The sequence below is a fragment of the Pelodiscus sinensis genome, chromosome 2 (assembly GCF_052426305.1).
Source record: "Pelodiscus sinensis isolate ZL-2025 chromosome 2, ASM5242630v1, whole genome shotgun sequence".
NCBI lineage: Eukaryota > Metazoa > Chordata > Testudines > Trionychidae > Pelodiscus > Pelodiscus sinensis.
This window is the reverse complement of record NC_143053.1, coordinates 147597225-147617144: the sequence shown is the minus strand read 5'-3', so window position 1 is coordinate 147617144 and position 19920 is coordinate 147597225. Positions and strand designations below refer to the sequence as shown.

General features: G+C 41.3%; 1 protein-coding gene across 3 annotated transcripts in view; it reads right to left on the bottom strand.

Annotated features, from left to right (window-relative positions):
- The window catches only part of LOC102445275 (uncharacterized), a 63309-nt gene that overhangs the window by 12081 nt on the left and 31308 nt on the right, over positions 1–19920 (bottom strand). For all 3 annotated transcript variants that reach the window (XM_014581786.4, XM_006113053.5, XM_006113054.5), the window contains exons 9-14: positions 18161–18203; positions 15878–16003; positions 11624–11753; positions 8185–8233; positions 7022–7090; positions 2424–2531 (exon numbers count right to left, since the gene is read on the bottom strand). In XM_014581786.4, coding sequence (XP_014437272.1) covers positions 2424–2531; positions 7022–7090; positions 8185–8233; positions 11624–11753; positions 15878–16003; positions 18161–18203 — 525 coding nt within the window. The remainder of the gene's footprint in view (positions 1–2423; positions 2532–7021; positions 7091–8184; positions 8234–11623; positions 11754–15877; positions 16004–18160; positions 18204–19920) is intronic.

The following is a 19920-nucleotide window of genomic DNA, read 5'->3' as shown; positions in this document are numbered from 1 at the left end:
GCGCCAAAGTTGAGTTGGGGGTGCTGACTTGCCCTTGGTACTGACAAAGGCTTAAGCTGAGTCGGATGGTGCTGGTGGCACTGATTTTGACTTTGGGAGCTTTTGAGCTCACCATGCTAAGGTTCTTGGACCCTCGGGGGGAGTCAGTGCCTGACGGTCCCAGTACCAACCTGTCCAGTACCTTAGTTGAAGTCGGTACAGGGGGTCTCTTAGGTGTTTGACCCTGTTTTTTTTAAAGGGAATCAATTCCGCTTCAAGAATGGGATCTCTTCCTTGGCTGGTCCCTAGTGCTGGAGCTTGAAGGAGCAACTTTCTCAGACATGGCTAATGGAGAGGGCTGCCCAGGTGGAGTTGAAAGTTCCAGGTCTAAAGCTGACCTCATGGTGTTTCTGAGGGAGAGAAGTTTCAGTTGCAACTCCCTGGCTTTGCATGTGAGAGCTGCTAACTGTTTGTAGTGCTGGCAGTGGGCGTTAGAGTGTGCTTGCCCCAGGCACCAAACACACTGCAAGTGCTCTTTGGAGATGGAGATTGACAGTCTGCAAGACAGGCAATGTTTAAAGCCTGGAGCACCTGGCCTCCCAGGAAGAAAAATATTGTCAAGGCAAATGGCTTTAACAATAGAGATTTTTTTTCTAACTACCAATAACTATTTAACGGTTAAAAACTGTAAAACAATACTGTAATACACTAAACTACATTAACTATAAACAAGAAATAGGAAAAGTTTTGAAAAAGTTTAGAGGGCAACTGTCGGTTCTGACAGATGTTAGCGGTGGCAGAGAAGGAACCGAAGGGACGGTTGGCTGCACATGCATTGTAGTAACATCGTGCGTGAAATCTGCTTCATGTGTGCAGCCTACCAAGGGCACTGTTACCTGTAATCTCTGACTAGAGGTGCAACGGCGCCCAGACACCTAAGGTGGAGCACCCACAGGGACACTGCTTGAAGAACTGACTGTTCCTTCCTAAGTGTAGTACTTTGCATTTCTCCGTATTAAATGGCCTAAGGTAAATAGGATGAAGTTTCTCCAGTTTCTCCAGATAATTTTGAACAATGACCCTATCCTCCAAAGCACTTGCAACTCTTCCCAGCTTGGTATCATCTGCAAACTTTATAAGTGTACTCTCTATGCCAATATCTAAATTGTTGATGAAGATATTGAACAGAACTGGTCCCCAAACTGACCCCTGCAGAACCCCACTTGTTATGCCCTTCAAGCATGCCTGTGAAACATTAATCTGAGAATCGTTATCCTTATAGTAGCCCCATCTAGGTTGTATTCCCTAGTTTATTGATAAAGTCACGTCATGCCATATGAAATGCTTCACTAAAGTCTAGGTATCCCTGTCTACAGCTTCCCCATTATCCACAAGACTTGTTATCCTATCAAAGAGAGCTATCAGATTGGTTTGACATGATTTGTTCTTTACAAATCCATGCTGGCTGTTACCTATCACCTAATTATCATACAGATATTTGCAGATGAATTATTTAATTACTGACTCCATTATCTTTCCTGGCATGGAAGTTAAGCAGATTGGTCTGTAGTTCCCTGAGTTGTTCTTATTTCCCTTTTTATAGATGGGCACTATATTTGCCCTTTTCCAGTCTTCTGGAATCTGTTCTGACTTCTATGACTTTTCAAAGAGGAAAAGATATGTAACTTGACTCACGCAAACAGTCCCACAAAAGGAACTACTCATATGAGTAATGTTATGCACATCATTAAATGTTTGAAGGACTGGACCTTAATAGTGTGCATAAAGTACTATAAAGGGGCTGTGCCCTTTGCTCGCTAAGCTTGCCTATCCCCCTCTCCCTGGCTGCTTTTACTTCACTGAGAGCCAGTTGACACTGATGACATCATTCTGCCACCCAGCAGGAACATTCTGTCACCTGTCAGAAAAACTTTTTTTTCTATGTAGAGAGAGGTATGAGGACATTATTAATAATAAAGCCAGTCCTGGCAAAGACAGGAGCAGGATTTATGATGTTCTAGCTTTAAGCGCTACTCTTTATTTTCCAGCTCATATTGTTTTAGGCACCACCAGAGGTATCACTTACAATTATGTACTTTTAAGCCAAAATGGATTTCAAACTTTCACAAAAGATATAATAAAGAAAATGTAGCACAAAATTTCAAATACTTTTTTTTTTAAATAGCCCCCAAATCAGGTAAGCAGTCATAACATTTGTTAGAATACTTCAAGCACTTCTCTATTCAGCATTAAAACAGGAGCAAAAATTTTACATTTTACCATACTATCCTGACTACAAATCTTGATGACCAAAATCTGCAAGTTGCACCCATGCCCATTCTGTTTAAGCATGAATACCTTATCCGTACTCTTAAAAAAAATCTATTGGACAGGTTACAGAAGTCAAGATAGATTCAATCATATACTAAAATATACAAAATTACTTTTGTTGGTGTAACCTGTTGTCGATATTTCACCAATGCATTCGTAAGACTCTGTGTAACCTTTAGGATAAATGATGCATCATCTTCACTCAATATCTCAAAGCTTTTCTGGAAAAAAGGTAAAACACCAAAACATATTTTAAAGACAGAGACAATCTAATATTTCATCTATGGCATAAATAAGCTATTAAAATTTGCTATTACAAGTAAAGTGATTAGTAATCTATTTCAGTTTATATAAAAACACCTTTAAGAGTCCCTATTGGAGTTCTAATTTTTACATAGCAAAAATTTATACACAAATCAACATATTCAGCAGCTTTATCATTCTCCAACTAAAAAGCCCCACAAAGTGAACATAAAAATATTTACCCTCACCAAACATACAAGTCTCAGCCCCTTCATTAAGAACTCAAGTGTATAAAAGAGTCTTGAAGCAAACCCCAAAGGTAAACAAGTGCAGGCTATTTTCAGACCAACAGAAGTTTGAATTCCAATGTTAGTATCCCTCATAAAAATTCCCCAATCAGCATCTTCTCCTAAACTGAGAAGATTCCAGCTTGAACACCTTAAATGATCAAACTAAGGCAGTACTGCATGCAGAAAGAGGCAAGTCCCAAGATACTCGGGGGCTCCTCCAGGCTGGTCCTCTGTGGGCAGTGGGGCAGGGAGCTGTTTTGTCCGGCCGGGATTCTGCTGCACCATGGGGAGCAAGGCTTCTCTGGCCAGCCAGGGTCTGATCATGCCACAAGCAGGACGGAGGTTGCTCTCAGCCCTTCAGTTAACTGGTTACCAGGTAAACATTTCAGAAAGGTTAATGATTACCGGGTAATGGGTAATTTTTTACCTTCTTAGTGGAAATCACAAAGTTATTAATATATCAAATAATTTATCAATGGAAGTGTAACAATTGAAATTATTATAAAAACAAACAGTAGTTGTTCTACTTAAGTTTGCATCACTATTTTTCATAGAGGATCCTATAAATAAACAGCAACTAATAACAAACATACAAAATAAATATTTAGTAAAGGGAAACTAGTTGGTACAGATGACTACAATTAGTGGATTTATTTTGAGCTAATGAAATTGTGATAGTGGTGACTAAGGTTATTATAAATCATATTAAAATATAGATTGCTAGGCAGGTAAGATGGGATATGCTCCTCTAAACAGCACTGTATATTACTAAAAAACTAGAGTTTCACACAAAATTTATGCAGTCCATATTTTTCCCAAATAGATTATCTGAAAAATAAGCATACTATATTTTAATTAATGCATGTAAAGAGGTACATGAACTCAATCAAACTAAAGTGGTAAAACTCAACAATGGAGATAAGTTTATTTTTATCCCAGAAGCTAATAAACTGGAGACTAAAGAATTTGCAACTGAAAGCTAAAATCAACAAAAAAGCAAGGAAAAACATTAGTAGGTGACAAAGAAAAACAGAAATTCTGTAATGAAAGAGGCTAATTCTTAAATGAAAAAAGAGCTTCTTATTTAAACAGCAGAGTATCATGGTAAAGAATGGTTAGTGGCCATCAAGAGCAATTCCAAAGCATGAAATTCAAACTATAGAGATGCCTGATACAAGAATGGATGAGAACAATAAGGTATTGAGATCAATTCTCTCCTAGCAAAACACTAAACAGCCTACTTTCCCATTTTTTCCTGCTACTGGGCAGAGAAAGTTTTCTGCACAATCTTATGCAGGAGGTAAATTCCAAGACTGACCCTTGTGCAAAGGATTTGCTAAGCAGAAAACTACAACTGACATCAGTTCCTTTCCCACTCCATTTCCATTCACCTGACCCAGAAAGGGGAAGGGTCCTGGACCAGAAAGTGGCCAGGCTCTATTTTAAAGCAGCAGTCATATGTATCTGCTAAACCCTTAGCATATATAAGTACTGTTATTAGACCCTCCCTCAGACTTTTCTTAAGTTTAAATATACCTAGTTTTAGTGCTTGCCTTTGGACTCTCTTCACATCTATCCTAAAGTGTGTGCCCAAAACTGGGAACAGTACTCCAGTTGAAGCCTCACCAGAGTCAAGTGGAGTGCATCGTACATACTATTATACTCTTGTTAATACACCACAAATTATATTTGCTTTTTTTCACCTGCATCACATTTCTGACTCATAGTGGATCACCAAACTCATTATAATCTCAAAACTCCTTTCAGAAGTACTACTGTCTAGCCAGTTGTTCCCCATTTTGTAGTTGTACATTTAATTTTTCCTTCTTAAACAAAATTAATCTTATTGATTTCAGACTAATGCTCCAATTTATCTAGGTAATTTTGAATTCTAATCCTGTCTGGTGAAGAACTTGCAATTTCTTCCATTTTATAGTTTGTCTACACAGCAGCGTTATTTCAGAATAACTGACAATATTCTGAAATAACAAAAAGCGTGTCTACACTACAAGCCTTTATTTCAAAATAAAGTCAAGCTGGAGGACTTCTTACTCCGACTCTTATAACCCTCATTTCACGAGGAGTAAGAGAAGTTGAAGGAAGAGTGCTCTTCCTTCAACTTCCTGCCGTGCAGACAGCGCCAAAAGCCGAATTCAGCTATTTCAACATCAGCTATGCAATTAATGTTGCTCAAGTTGCATTGCTTAATTTGACTTTAGCCCTGCTGTGTAGACATGCCCTTGGTGTCTTCTGAATATTTTATAAATTTACTCTCAGACTACTCAATTACCCAAATGATTAATGGAAATATTGAATAGCACCAAACTCTGTCTTGACAGATTTCTGCAGGAACCCCTTCCTCAACATATCTTCCCACCTTGACAAGGAATTAATGGTACCTACTCTGAGCATATTAGTTGTGCACCCATCTTATAGTAATTTCATGTAGGTAACACTTTCTTAGTTTGCATGTCAGATGGGATTGTGTCAAAAGCTTTATTAAAAATCAAGATCTCACATTTAATGCTTCCCTCTATCCATTAGGGAAGTAAACCTGTACAAGAATGAACTTAGGTCAGTTTGGTATGATTTGTTTTTGACAAATCCATGTTGATTTATTATCACACTATTATCCTCTAGGTGTTTACATATTAATTACTTAATATCTTAATCCACTATCTTTCCATGTATCAAAGTTAGGTTGTCCATGTCCTCTCTTCCCTTTTTAAAGAGTTACTATATTTGCTCTTGTCCATTTCTGTGGGACTTCCCCATGAGTTCTCAAAGATGACTGTTAACAGTTGTGTGATTTTTCTAGCTAGATCCGTAAGTACCGTCCAGTTAATTTCATCATGATAATTGAGCTTACAAATGTATCTTAATTGTGAGCTCAACTATAAAAAAAATTAATAAAATGGTCACAATAATCTTTATCAATAAATTTGATAGGAAAAGGCAAAGAAGTGAGATAGACAGATCGAAATGCACCTCCCCACCCCCCTTGAAAAAAGCCGTACTGAAATAACTCAGGGTTTGTTTTAAGATCATGCCTGGAAATAAGAAAAGTATGTGACTGAAAAATCAGTGAATCAAAACTGGTGTGTCAAAAATTGAGTAAAAGAGGACAAAGAGACTTTCATCATGGCTGCCAGGTCCCACTGTGTCATCACTATCACACTCTCTCTCTCAGACACACACACTTTTAGGTTTTTAGGTTTCTCTTTAACAGCTCCCCTACAATATGTACCAGTTCCGACTTACATACAAATTCAACTTAAGAACAAACATACAGTCCCTATCTTGTACGTAACCCGAGGACTGCCTGTATATCAAATGCTGACTACTGGAACAGGGACAGGATCACATTAACACCTTTGACTCTCTTGGCCCATTTATTCAATTTAAATTAATACAACAGCCTTGCTGACTTGAATACATCAAATGTATCTAGATATTTTTAACCTGTTCTTTCCCTGTTCTGGCTTAAGATCATTTCCTCTTGTAAATATTATGTTTATCCTCATGTCACGATTAACATTTTCAGTGAAGATTAAAGCAAAATAGCAGGCATTAAACACTTCAGGCCCTCACGATGTTGTCCATTATTAGTTCTCCTTCCCTGTTAAGCAGTGAACTTATACTTTCCTTCGTCTCTCTTCCTCTTAATGTACTTTTGGATCTACTTCTTACTTCCCTTTATGACCTTTGCTAGATGTAATTCATTTTATGCCTTAACCTTCCTGATTTGTCAATACGTGCATGTACTATTCTTCTGTACTCTTTAGCAATCCATCCATGTTTTCACTTCTGTAGGATTCTTTTTTAATTTTCAGGCTATTAAAAGAGCACCTTATGCTGCCATATTGGCCTCTTACTGTTCTTCCCATCTTTCCTTGCTCTTGGGATAGAGTTTACTGTTTTACCTATGGTCTCTGAGAAACTGCCAGCACTCCTGAAGTACATTTTCCCTTCGATTTTCTTCCTATCAGAATCCCAGTTCAAATTTTTGTTCAAAGTGTAACCACCATACATAAACAATGTTTTAAATTAACAGACTACTTATATTTTACATTCAGTATATTTGCTGCTTTTCAACTATAGTCAATCAACTATTAACTATATTAAATATTTCATATAATATTCCACCAATCTTGGCACACAACAAATTTAACACCTACTAAATATCCTAGCAGCTCTTCATTGCTAGTGAATTCTTCAGAATCTTCATCATCAGTTTTCTCTTCAACCTGTAAAATCAGATTTAAAAAGAGTCTGAGGATCTCTTGTTTGTATGAGTTAGATCAGTGATGTCCACCCTTATTACACAGGAGGGCTACATAAACCTAAACAGAACCTCGTATGGGCCAAACAGATTCTACATATATTAATAAGTTTTAAAATCACCTGTACTGATTTATATTTTAAGTTCAGTTTTTTCATATGTATTTAGATAGTTTGTATGTACAGTATTGTCTATTTACACTCTTGTGTAAACTAAAATTATGTAAAATGACAATGAAATAGTAATTGGAATATTGTGTTGAAACAGGCTGCCAGCCTTATGAGATGCTCTGGTGGGCAGTGTACAGCTCACAAACCATAGATTGGCAATTAAACCCAATTTAGGCAATTAAAATGAAACCATTCTGTTTAACTATACACCGTAGCTAGAGTTTAGTGAAGCATTTTTACTATTGTGCCAGGTCAGAAGCGCCTCTTTATGGCCTCTGCAGCAAGAACAGCTGGGGTGAGGGATGCATGTCCCCCAGCTGGGGGACAGACAGAAACAGACACTCTCTCAAATATATAGTAGGTAGCAGTCCCTTTCTCCACCCATGCTCCCTGCTGCTCCAATGGGGATATAGCTGTCCCTGTTCCCATCTCTGGCACCCTTCCTGCCCTGCTGTGGTCAATATACAATATAACTGTCCCTACAACCAGAGTCCTCCCTTTGATATAAGAAACAATCACATTTCAGGCACATCCCATTGTCCTGGCACAACTAAACCCTGATCTTGCCATAAGTTATGATATGAGGAAGCTGCATTCCAAATTTGGTGGTCCCAGCTCTGATTGTTTAGAAGGAGTTCTTGAGAGACAGACTCACTCACAAACTCTCTCAAATATATAGTAGATAGGGGAAATAGTAAACCCTACTACAAAATATAAAAACAAAATGTTTTCCTATAAGAGTTATTGCCTTAATGTAACTTGCTGCTATTGCATATGCCATAATACAAGTCTGAAACATTCTTATCCATTTTAGCCAAAGAAAAAACTCAGAAAGGAAACATGGGATTATTTTTAACTGAAATGATCTTCTGATAGATCAAATACTCACCTGGTCTGTCGGGTCTTCACCTTTTGATTCTTTGCTGTCATCACACCTTCTGAAATACAGAGTGTACACATATATAAAGTTCAACTAACTAATTTACAGAAAAAGTGTAGTCAGTCAGTCAATAAAATGACTATGAACACAGTGAATACAAAAGCCTGTACTCAATCTAACACTTTCTGTCCCGTAGGCATGGCATGTTCCACTAATTACAGTAGACAAATCTAGTGCTTTCCTAATTCAAACCCTTCTTTGTGTGGCACCAGCTTTTGAATTAAATAAATAGATATTAATATTAATCTTAGTGCTTTGTACAGCAAGCATGCTAACAATACAACACAAACCAAAAAAATGAAGGAAATTCAAAACTACATCTGGTAATCATTTCTATCTTTTCTTTCCCTATCACAATTTTAGTATCTATAAGAACTTCATATTTCCTAACTTGTTATTAAAGTTATGATATGGTAGGAATTGCAAAGTTATGACAGATACCCATCTCAGAATCCCGCAATGTAAACCTAAGTCTTGGAGTAGACAGATGATTGAGTAACCTGAATTGGCAAATACTTTAGCTGAGACTGTCCATTATCAGTATATCTGTTGCTGGTATCAAAGGCCTATTTCCCTCACATGCATACTTTCTCTAACAATAGTTATAGTTTGGGCAAAAATGAGTAATTTGATTAATTATTGGGATACAATTAGAGAGAGCACATATACCTGCTAGTGGAAGACAAGATCTGGAATACACATGTCCTGACATCATTAAGAAACTGATTTATGCATATTTTTGTACAAGAATGAAATGTAATTTATAAAATAAAGGCTGAAATCTTCAATTTTAAATTCACAGGTCAATATTCTTAAATGATATCAAACAAAAATTTTCAGTGTAGCAGTAAAACTGTAAAGTTTTTATACATTTTATTACATAAAATTAAGGCCTTTCAAATAGTTTGTTTTATATAACAGCTTGTGGAGTTGAGACATTTTTTAATATAAAGTTTATGGTTATAAATTGGTACAAAATAAACGTAATATGTAGGCTACAGAGATACTGAGTATATAAGTGTAGATTTATATAGGTAAGGTTAGTTAGTATCTGTATTGCTTCTGCAAATTCACACTCTTCTAGATCAAACCCACCTTTTGCAAGTCCCGGAACCACCAAAGTTATTGTGAGGGGCCGTGCAGATATCACCCTCAGATACAAGTATTCTAGCCAGCAATATAAGAGACCCATGATTTCAATCAGTTCCTCTCCTCCCTGAGATCTAGCTAAGAGTCCAAAGAAGCATAGAAGGAAGGTGAACCAAAAAATGATGAGTTGAGGCAACACACACAGTGTACTCCAGGCTAATAAATATAAGAACATAAGAATGATCATACTGGGTCAGACCAAAGGCCAATATAATTCAGTATCCAGCTTCTGACCGTGGCCAATGCCAGGTGTTTCATAGGGAATGAAAAGTACAGGTAATCATCAAGTGATCCACCCAGTGCCTCTCATTCCCAGCTTCTAGCAAATAGAGGCTAGGAGCACCATCCCTACCCAGCCTGGCTAATAGTCATTGTTGAACCTATCCTCTATTTATTTAGTTCTTTTTTGAAGACTGTAACAGACTTTTCCATGGGTTGGCTATGTGTTATGTGAAGATATACTTTCTTTTGTTTGTTTTAAACCTGCTAGCTATTAATTTCATTTGATGACCCCCCAGTTCTTGTGTTATAACACTTCCTTATTTACTTTCTCAACACTCATCATGATTTTGTAGATCTCTATCAAATCCCCTCTTACCTGTCTCTTTTCCATACTGAAAAGTCCCAGTTTTACTAATCTTTCTTCGTACAGAAGCTATTCCATATCATTAATAATTTTTCTTGTCCTTTCTGGAACCTTTACTAATTTCAATACATCTTTTTGGAGATGGGGATTAATATAGAGGTGATATGATATTTTCTGTGTTATCTATCCCTTTCTTAATGATTTCTAACATTGTTTGTTTTTTTCTGCATGCTAAGTGGATTTTTTCACAGAACTATCCACAATGACTCCGAGATCTCTTTCTTGAGTGGTAACAGCTAATTAAACCCCAATCATTTTATATGTATAGCTGGGATGATGTTTTCCTATGTGCATTATTCTGCATTTGTTAATACTGATTTGTGTCTGCCATTTTGTTGTCCAGTCACACAGTTTTGTGAGACCCTTTTGTAGCTTTTCAGTCAGCTTTGGACTTTACTATCTTGAGTTGTTTGGTATCATCTGCAAATTTTGCCATGTCATCACTGTTTATCCCTTTTTCCAGATCTATGAAACACAGCACTTAGGAAACCATGTCATGGACCAGGACCCCATTGTGAGAGATGTACTGTATTTGTATAGTGCTGAAGTATTTGCTCTTTTACAAGACTGTCTCTAGAGAGCCACAGTAGGAGATCAGCAATCTCACTGAATGAAGGAAGTTAGAAATTCCGAAGTAGATATTGTAAGAACCTTACACCAAAAAGAGACTGAAGGTCGACCTTCCACAAATATACATCTGACTTTGCTCCAGTTTTAAGAGGACAATATTGAATGAAGATGTAAACTGAAAAGAACAGTATAGAGTCAAGCTCTGGTGATAGCTACTATGTTAACAGAATAACCTTTAAATCCTTCTGGCATTGGAGCGTTTTCAAAGCTGTCTTGGTGCTATTTATGAAATTGCTGGACTGAGATAAGTTCTCCTGAGTTTTTTTTAACGTGAGTTGAACTGGAATGATTCCCATAAGGGTTTGGTACTGCACAATAAATTGACATTTTAACATGCAACTAAGAAAGCCAGAACAGTAGAGTTCTGGTTTAGATAAAATTTGAATGCTATTCTGGATAAAAATTTGAATTGAGAATTAAGCATTGAGTAATATTTGTGAAAACACCCAAAGAGAAGATCATCAATCAGGGCCTCAATTTAGATCACCTTTCTGGCTAACATGACTGCAACAAGAAAAGTGATTTTTGGTCAATTGAAGGATCAAATAGAGGGTTCCTGACCATAATAGATAACACATTCAAATTCAATCAGCTTGATTTAACAAGTGTCAAGGATAGAAACTGCAACCCCATAAGATAAAATGTTACAGCTTGATAGGAGAAAAAACCTGATGCTCCTTTAAACCCACAGCGGTAAAAAGCAATGAGGTTGTTTTGGTTCTTAACCATTGGAAGTGTGTGTCACCAAGGGAACGAGAGGAATTAAGGACATGGACTATCTTAATTCTCAGTTCAAACATGATTGGGCCTATGAGCTGGCACACGCGTCCTTTAACAATTAAATGCTTTTAAATAGTTCCTGACCTCATAAGGCATGAGATTATTATACGGTGGATTTGCAGATGCTGGTCTTTTTGTAATTTTCTTGGAAAAGTAAAGTTTTTAGAAAAAAAATAAATTTACTCAGTCTTGTCGGCTTTGCTGTTTTCATTAGCTTTATTGCCTTTGCTGCTTTCATCAGTATCTAGCTTTTCAGCTGGTTTTAGTTCTTCTTTTTGTTTTTTTTCCTGTTCATCTTGAGTATCCTTTCTAGCTGCAAAAAATTAAAACAAGAGGATATATTTGTTAACAGTTTTCATAATCAAATTTTTAAAATAGCATTTTATTGGCATTTCCCTACATTAAAATAAAATCCAAACATCAATTCTCCACTAAAGTTTAAAATCAAGTCAAGTGCGGCAATCCAAACATTATTGTTTCTTTTTCAGCAACAACGGAGCCATGTTGCACTTCTTACATTTTATGGTATATAGCAAATACACAGTAGTACATTAAGGAGTGGAGGGGGAACAATGGGGGTAGGTTGCATGGCTCCGGCCCCCCCTTTGGTGAAACAACCAGATAACAGGAACTGAGAGATTGGCCTGTGGGATGGGGGCAACACAAGCCTCTTCCTCTTCCTGGAGCTGAGAGCCACAAGGAAGGAAAAGCCTGCAGCTCTAAGTGATGTAGGGCTGCAGCAGGCAGGGAGCCCAACCTGCGCCTTAGGGGTGCTGGCCAGAGAGGCTTGGGAGTTTCTAGGGGTCCCAGCCACAGCCTGCCTCTGGCACCCCTGCCTCTTTTGTACCCCAACTCCCTCCCCCAGGTCACCATCCAAATCCTTTGCACTCTCCTACTCTAGGTCACAACTCCCTCCCAGGCTCTGTAACCCCTCCCCCAAGCCAGAATCTTCTCCTGCACTCCAATCCCCTTACCCAGGTCAACCCAAACCCTTTGCAGTCTGCACCCCCTTTTCCCAGGTCACACCTCCTTCCTTCACCCAAACTCTCAGATCTCTCACCATCTCCTGCATCCCAGTCCTTTACCCCATGTGCCCTTCTGAACCCAGCCTCCATCCTAGACCCCACACCCTCTCCACAGAAAAGCGCAGCCCTTGACCTCTTTCCGAAATCTTGGCGTGGCCTCTTGCCAAAAATTATTGCCCACTCTTGACTTTGAGGATCATCCTTGCAAACACAATGGACAGGAATAGAGTGGAGAGGAGAAAAGCACAAGAAAAGGAGAAAGATATGCAGGAAGGCATGCAAGCGCTTCTCAAGAGGCAGACAGACACTAAGGAGACTCTTGCTGACTTTCAGATTCAACGGACCTGTGCTCAACTTCCTCTACAACCCACAGAGAACTGAATTTTAGGACCTCACTACATATCCCTTCTCTTCCCTCTCTCCCCTGTATTCCACCCAGACATTCAGGGCTGCTGCGCTATCTAGGAGGTATTCACTCCACCCCACAGGAAAGTCAAGACAATAACAGACATGTATATATCGATCCGTGAGAGAGACGGTGTCTTTGTGAAATGGAAATTATTTTTCTTTTCCCTTTCAAAGGTTCTTTTCCTTGTATTTATAAAGTTGCATTCAGTTATAAATATGTCTGTTTGCATGGGTTTGGAATAAAAGTCCATTTATGGATAATTAATTTATTTTTACAAGTTCACAGTGTATTCTGCCTGAATCTGAATCTGACTAAAAGAGAATGGCACTAACTGCATTTACAATGCTATATTAAGACACATACAAAATTCATTAACAGATTCATACTGGGCTGCAAAAAAGCAATGCCACGCAGACACACACATTACTGTAAGCTCACTATTAAAATGGCTCTTCAAAACCTCCCTGTTCCATCTAGTTCCCCACTGAGCTTTTCTTACTGCCGTAGTACCTGGCTACTCAAAATCAGCAGACACTCTACCTCTGGTCCTGCAGGCCAGTGGAAACTTTTCCACTTTTGCTTCACAGATATTAGGAAGCACATAGCCGGCACCTATAACCACTGGGATACTTTTTTCACTGAGGTCTAATCTTATGAATAAACAGCGCCAGTGGCCTTTCAAACAGCTGGAGGCACATTCAACTTTCATGCAGCTCCAGCTCAGCCTGTAGTTGAAGAACTCCTTGCTGCTGAGTTGCCTGGTGTACCACATCATGGCTGTGTCTAGACTTCAGGCTTCTTTCGAAAGAGCCTCTTTCGAAAGCATCTTTCGAAAGAGCCTCTTTCGAAAGATCGCGTCTAGACTGCAGGCGGATCTTTCGATAGAGGAAATCCGCTTTTTCGAAAGAGAGCACCCAGCGAGTCTGGATGCTCTCTTTCGAAGACGGCCTCTTTACATTGAAGAACGCCTTCCTTCGAAAGAGGAACTTTCGAAGGAAGGCGTTCTTCCTCGTGAAACGAGGTTTACCGCCATCGAAAGAAAAGCCGCGTTCTTTCGAAATAATTTCGAAAGAACGCGGCTTGAGTCTGGATCCAGGGGAAGTTCTTTCGAAAAAAGGGTACTTTTTTCGAAAGAACCCCTGAGTGTAGACACGGCCCATGAGTCACAGGGGTAAGGGATAGGCTGGGTTTCCCAAGATCACTACTGGCATTTCAATACCCCAAGAGTGACCTTCTGGCCTGGAAAGAAAGTCCTGTTTGCAGCTTTCTTAACAGGCCTGTGTTCTTAAACATGAGTCATGTATCTTCTCTGGCCATCCTACATGGATATCAGTAAAATGACAGCAGTGATCCACAAGTCCCTGCAATATCATAAAATAGTAGCCCTTTTTGTTAATGTACTCTGTATAGGGTGTTAAAACAGGGGTATGCAGACACCTATTGTCCCACTGCAATTTGGTAACCCCATTGCTGCAAAACCATCCACTATGTCCTACACATTGCCCAGAGTCATAGTTCTTCAAAGAAGAACATGATTAATGACCCTGAATACTTGCATCCCAACAATCCCCACAACTCCAGATTGTACTGGTAAGTCAGAAATCAAACTGGCATTGCAAGCTTTCACGCAGTGACTGCCACTCGCTTTTCCAATGTCACTGCAGTACTCATTTTGGTTTCTCTGCCTCAGAAGGCTGGGGCAAATTCAACAAACACTTCCAGGAACATGGCCTTGCATATCTTAAAGTTCTGCAGCCATTGCTTGTCATAACATTCCTGCATAACAATGAGATCTGACTAGTTAGTGTTTTTTTCTCAGGCCAGAACCAGCACTGCACCATCTGCAGAAGTTCCACCAATTCTAACAACCAGCATAAATCATTTATTTTCTATGTCCAACAGAAACTCTGCAAAGACTGCAGGATTAGGTGCATTGTGCTACAACACTCATCACAATAGTACAGAGCTGTGAAGAAGCCATGCTTCTCACAGAGATGACAGAAGCAAGTCTTTTGAAAAAGGCATGAAACATTATTGGATACAGATAAAATTATGGGAAGGACAAAACTGCTTTATGGGACATTGGAACTATGTTCTCAGTCATCCTGTGTAATTCGTTCGATCTATGAGGCATTGCAAATCCTGCCCAAAGCACCCTGCCAGATGGCTGCAAGCTGCACTGAGGGACAGCTATTCATGATTCACTGCTCTCTGCTTCAATGCAAGTGTTGACACTGATGCTTTGCAGCATGGATTTACAAAAACAATTTAATTACTGGGATGGCTGTAGGTCGACTTAATGTGGGTCAATTTAATTTTGTAGTGTAGACTTGCCCTACTTTTTTTTTTTAAATTTAATCCATTACTCAGTCATAAGTCCTTGAATCAAATAATTCTTACAAGTCTATCTTGTAAAACTGGGTAGAAGTACGGACAGACTAACACACAGCTGTTCTACGTATTTCTTCATATGAAGCTGTGATGGGGAGTCCAGCCCACACAAGATTGGAAGGGGATAAGATGGCCACACAGACCAATTAACTTCACAGGCTGCACCTGGAGAAAGCAGGCAAGCAGCAGGAAACTAATCAAGAGCAGGCTCAGCTATGCAAGAATATGTGGGGCCTGAATAAAGCCAGATAGCTAGCAACAGACGAGCTGCTGGGAAAGGTCACAAGAAGGTAGGCATCAGTCACTCCTCAGGACAAGAGAGGAGAGTATTGGAGCTGGTACACCCAGAAGGAGAAAGGGAACCAGATGTGGTAGGACGTAGTCCTGAAAAGGAGAAGTGAGGGCTGAGAGAAGAAGGCTCAGAACTGCTAGGCTGAGAGTCCCTGGACTGGAACTTGGAGTAGAGTCCTGGACTGAGTTCCCCTAACAGTCACTGAGGGAGTGGCACCATGGGGCAGAGAGAAGGAAGATTCACTGGGTGGTATGAATTTCCAAAGGTTAACAGTGCATTATCAAATTGAGTTTTTTTAAAAGCATGTTTAAATCTCTTACCTTCAGAAGGTAGACTTTGAGCAGATTCTTGGATCTGTTTAGGCTTATCAGCATCACCTTCTGCCTTTTCTTCTTTGCTAGTTGAAGGATCCAAAACCTGAACTTTACCTTTTGAATTGTAGGTATCTGTATAAGGAATGAAAAAAAGTTTCAAACAAGCAAACCTGTATATAATCTTAGGTTGGAATCTAGATTGATAAAATTTTGGTTTCTGCTGAATCAACTACTAGACAAAATGGACAAATTCACTAACTAGCCCACGGAACACAAGACACCAGAAACCTAAAACAGTGGTTCCCAAAACCATGGTTCCCAAATTATTATCTGTGACCAATCAATGATCTACTGAATACTTAATGGCTATATCAGTTGTTTCCCAAACAGTGCTCCATGGAATCCTGGGGTTGCGCAAGAACCCAATCACTCTCCTCCCCCTCCCCCCCCCCCCCGAGCTGCCCAGGGCCACCATTTTCAAGGGGCCAACGTGGTGTTAGCAGTGGGCCGGCATTATTGGGGGTTTTTTGGGGGGGAGGGGGGAGTTGACCAGTTTCTCCCAGCGTTTTTTTTTTAAAGGGTTCCGTGGCCAAATAAAACTGGGAAACACTGGGCTATATGAAGAACTGACTGGTCACACTTTCCTCACAGAATTCACTTATTAAATTGCAGTGAGGACAGATACAATATTATTTTGCCATGCAAGGGGGTTGCGCCACCTGCTTTCTACACTTACCAACTCCCCTCTTGGCCAGGGAAGGCCTGGGACTGAGCCCGCTCCAATTCTTTCTCCCCAGATGCCAGGGATTTCCTGGGGCCAAAGATGTCCCAGCCCCAGCTCTCTACCTCTGCCCTGCTTCCCCCCCGCCCCAGCCCCAGCTCTCTGCTCTCCCCTCCACACTCCCAGGCAGGGCTGTCTCATGACATGCCAGCCTTAGCTCTCCCCTTCTCTCCCCCCCCACCACCAGCAGTCAGGCTCAGATGGCGGAGAGGACCCAGCCCTAGTAGCTCCTCACCAGCAGCATAGCTGGAGCAGCCCACATGGAACAGCTGGCCCCAGCAAGCAACTGAGGGCAGAGGTGGGACTGTCGCATGCAGAGTGATGCGATGACTTCACATTGTCATCCCACAGGGATTTTTTTATATATATATATATATATATATATATATATATATATATATATATATATATATATTTAGAGAGAGAGAAAGAGAGAGAGAAGCAATTGCTAAAGTTGCTTCCAAGGATTTTTGCAAATGCAGTAAGAAGAAAGGTGGTCCATGATATCATTATCAGACAAGAGAATCCATAAGATTCTCTATTAAGAAGTAGCTCATGAAAGTTAAGTTTAACTGCTGTTTTTGCTCAATTGCTCTAAGGTCTGGCTGGTCTCCACACAAACTTGCATCAAAATATCTAAACTGGTTTTAATTAATATTATTTTTTTGTTATTTCTGTGCAAGCCCGTGTACGGACACTTACTTTGGAATAACAATGTCTTACTTCAATTTGGTTTATGTCAGGTTTCTACTCAGCATCTTGGAAGTCTAGACATATTGCTACGCCGACCATAAGTCCCAGATTTTCCTGGACAGTCCTGATTTCAAATATTCTGTCCTGTTGTACCCATAAACCACGGAAATGTCCCAGATATTCCATTATTTCAGCAATATTTCAGCAGGGAAGGGGAGAGAAAGCCCCAAGGCTCCCCGCTGGATGCGGCTTATGGGGAAGAAGCACAGCTAGAAGCAGCTATGCATGTGGCCACTCTCCCTTCCCCTCCTCCAGCTGAGGGACCTGCAGCGCAGGGATGTGCTTCTTGGAGGCTTTTCTCACTGCTCTGGAAACTGGCCAATAGGAGCAGTGGGAGGCAGTGCCTGGGGCATGGTGTTGTAAGCTGCATGAAAGCAAGTGGCCCCCTTTCCCCTCATGCCCAGACTTCTCACCTCCAGCCTGCTCAATCACAGCCCTGCCAAGACCCTCACACCCACAGCCCGCTCACTCATTGCCTCCACCGAGACCCTGAACTCCTAGCCTGCTCACTCACCGCCCTGCTGAGACCCTGCACCCCCTACCCGCTCACAAATCAGATCTTTGTCAGATCATGTGCCCTGCCTTTTGGTTAGGAAAATATGGCCACTGTACAGATAGCAAACAGTAACACTCCAGACTATCGACCTATTGTAGCAGTGCATGCTCAGGCAAAACTCCCTTAGATGTCAACAGACCTTGCACCCAAGTCAAGACTGCTGGATTTAATCTTATATAAACATGCAAACAACACTTACATTCTTGCCATTTTCTCTTCAAAACAGGAGGATCTGTTGCAATCTAAACATAAAGCCCATTTATATTAGCACAACTTTTTTTAAGGACACATTTGGTTAAACTTCTAACTAATCAAACTATTTATCACCTAACTAACCAAAATAATTAGTCTTAAAAAGGGACATTACCAGCGTACAAATATTATACTCACAGAAAACAACTCAGTGGATTTAAAAGTGATTTGTGCACCTAATTTGCTTCATGAAACTTATTTCCTACAAAAACAAAGTGCAGAAACTGCAGAGAATCCTGAAGGAAACACAGATATCCACAACAATACAAATAATTACTTATTGCTATGTTCAAACAGAGGAAGATTGCCTACTTTTAACCAGTTCTTAGAGACAGACTCTACTTATCCCCAATCATGGACTGCATCATTTGAACTGCATGTGGCTGGTGCAATCTACAGGTAGTCCCCGAGTTACGTGGATCCGACTTATGTCGGGTCCCTACTTACGAACGGGGCTTTTCTCGCGAGACGCGGAGCAAAGCCACGGAGGACGCGGGCGGTGGGACCGTGGCGCATCTGGGCGGTCCCGCCACCCGCATCTCCCTGGTCTGCTGGGGAAGGGGGGGGGCGCACAGCTAATGCCGCCCCCCCCCCTTCAGACCAAGCTTTTCTCGACGGGGAGGACGAGGGCGGCGGGACCGCTAAGACGCGCCGCAATCCTGCCGCCCGCGTCCTCCGCGTCGATAAAAGCCGCCCCACGTCTCCCTGGTCTGCTGGGGGGGGCCCCCCAGCAGACCAGGGAGACGCGGAGCAAAGCCGCAGAGGACGCGGGCGGCAGAACCGCGGTGCGTCTGGGCGGTCCCACCGCCTGCGTCTCCGTGGTCTGCTGGGGGGGGAGGGCGCAGCTAGTGCACCCACCCAGCAGACCAGGCTTTTCTCGACGCTGGTCAGTTTCAGCAGCGGCTGAATCAGGACGCCTGGGGCAGAGCAGCTGGGGGGCTGCTGGGTTGGTCCCACAGTGCCAAGATGCGGCGCTACTGGACCAACCCAGCAGCCCCCCAGATGCTCTGCCCCAGGCGTCCCCAAGTCAGCCGCCGCTGAAACTGACCAGCGGCTGACTACAGGAAGCCCGAGGCAGAGCTGCTCTGCCCCGGGCTTCCTGGAATCAGTCGCTGATCAGTTTCAGCAGCAGCTGACCTGGGGACACCTGGGGTAGAGCAGCTGGGGTGCTGACAGGTTGGTCCCCGCAGCGCCGAGGTGCGGCGCTGCGGGACCAACCCAGAACCCCAGCTGCTCTGCCCCAGGTGTCCCCAAGAGCAGTTGGGGTGCTGCCGGGTTGGTCCTGCCGCGCCAAGGGTCGGCGCTACCAGACCAACCCAGCAGCACTCCAGCTGCTCTGCCCCAGGAGTGTCCGATTCAGCCACTGCTGGTCAGTTTCAGCAGCGGCTGAATCGGGGACACCTGGGGTACAATATGTACCAGTTCCGACTTACATACAAATTCAACTTAAGAACAAACCTACAGTCCCTATCTTGTACGTAACCCGGGGACTGCCTGTAATTAACAGTATGCTGTGTTGTAGTGATCTTGGACCCAGGATATTAGAGACATTAGTCTACACTGCCGGTTTTGCTGGCAGTGAGTATGCAAATGAGATTCAGATTAGCATATTCCTGCACATCATTTGCATAATTTATGCACGCTGTTTTTGCAGAAAGGGTTTTTCCGGAAAAAAAGTAGCATGGACTTTTCTTTTTGCACAAAACC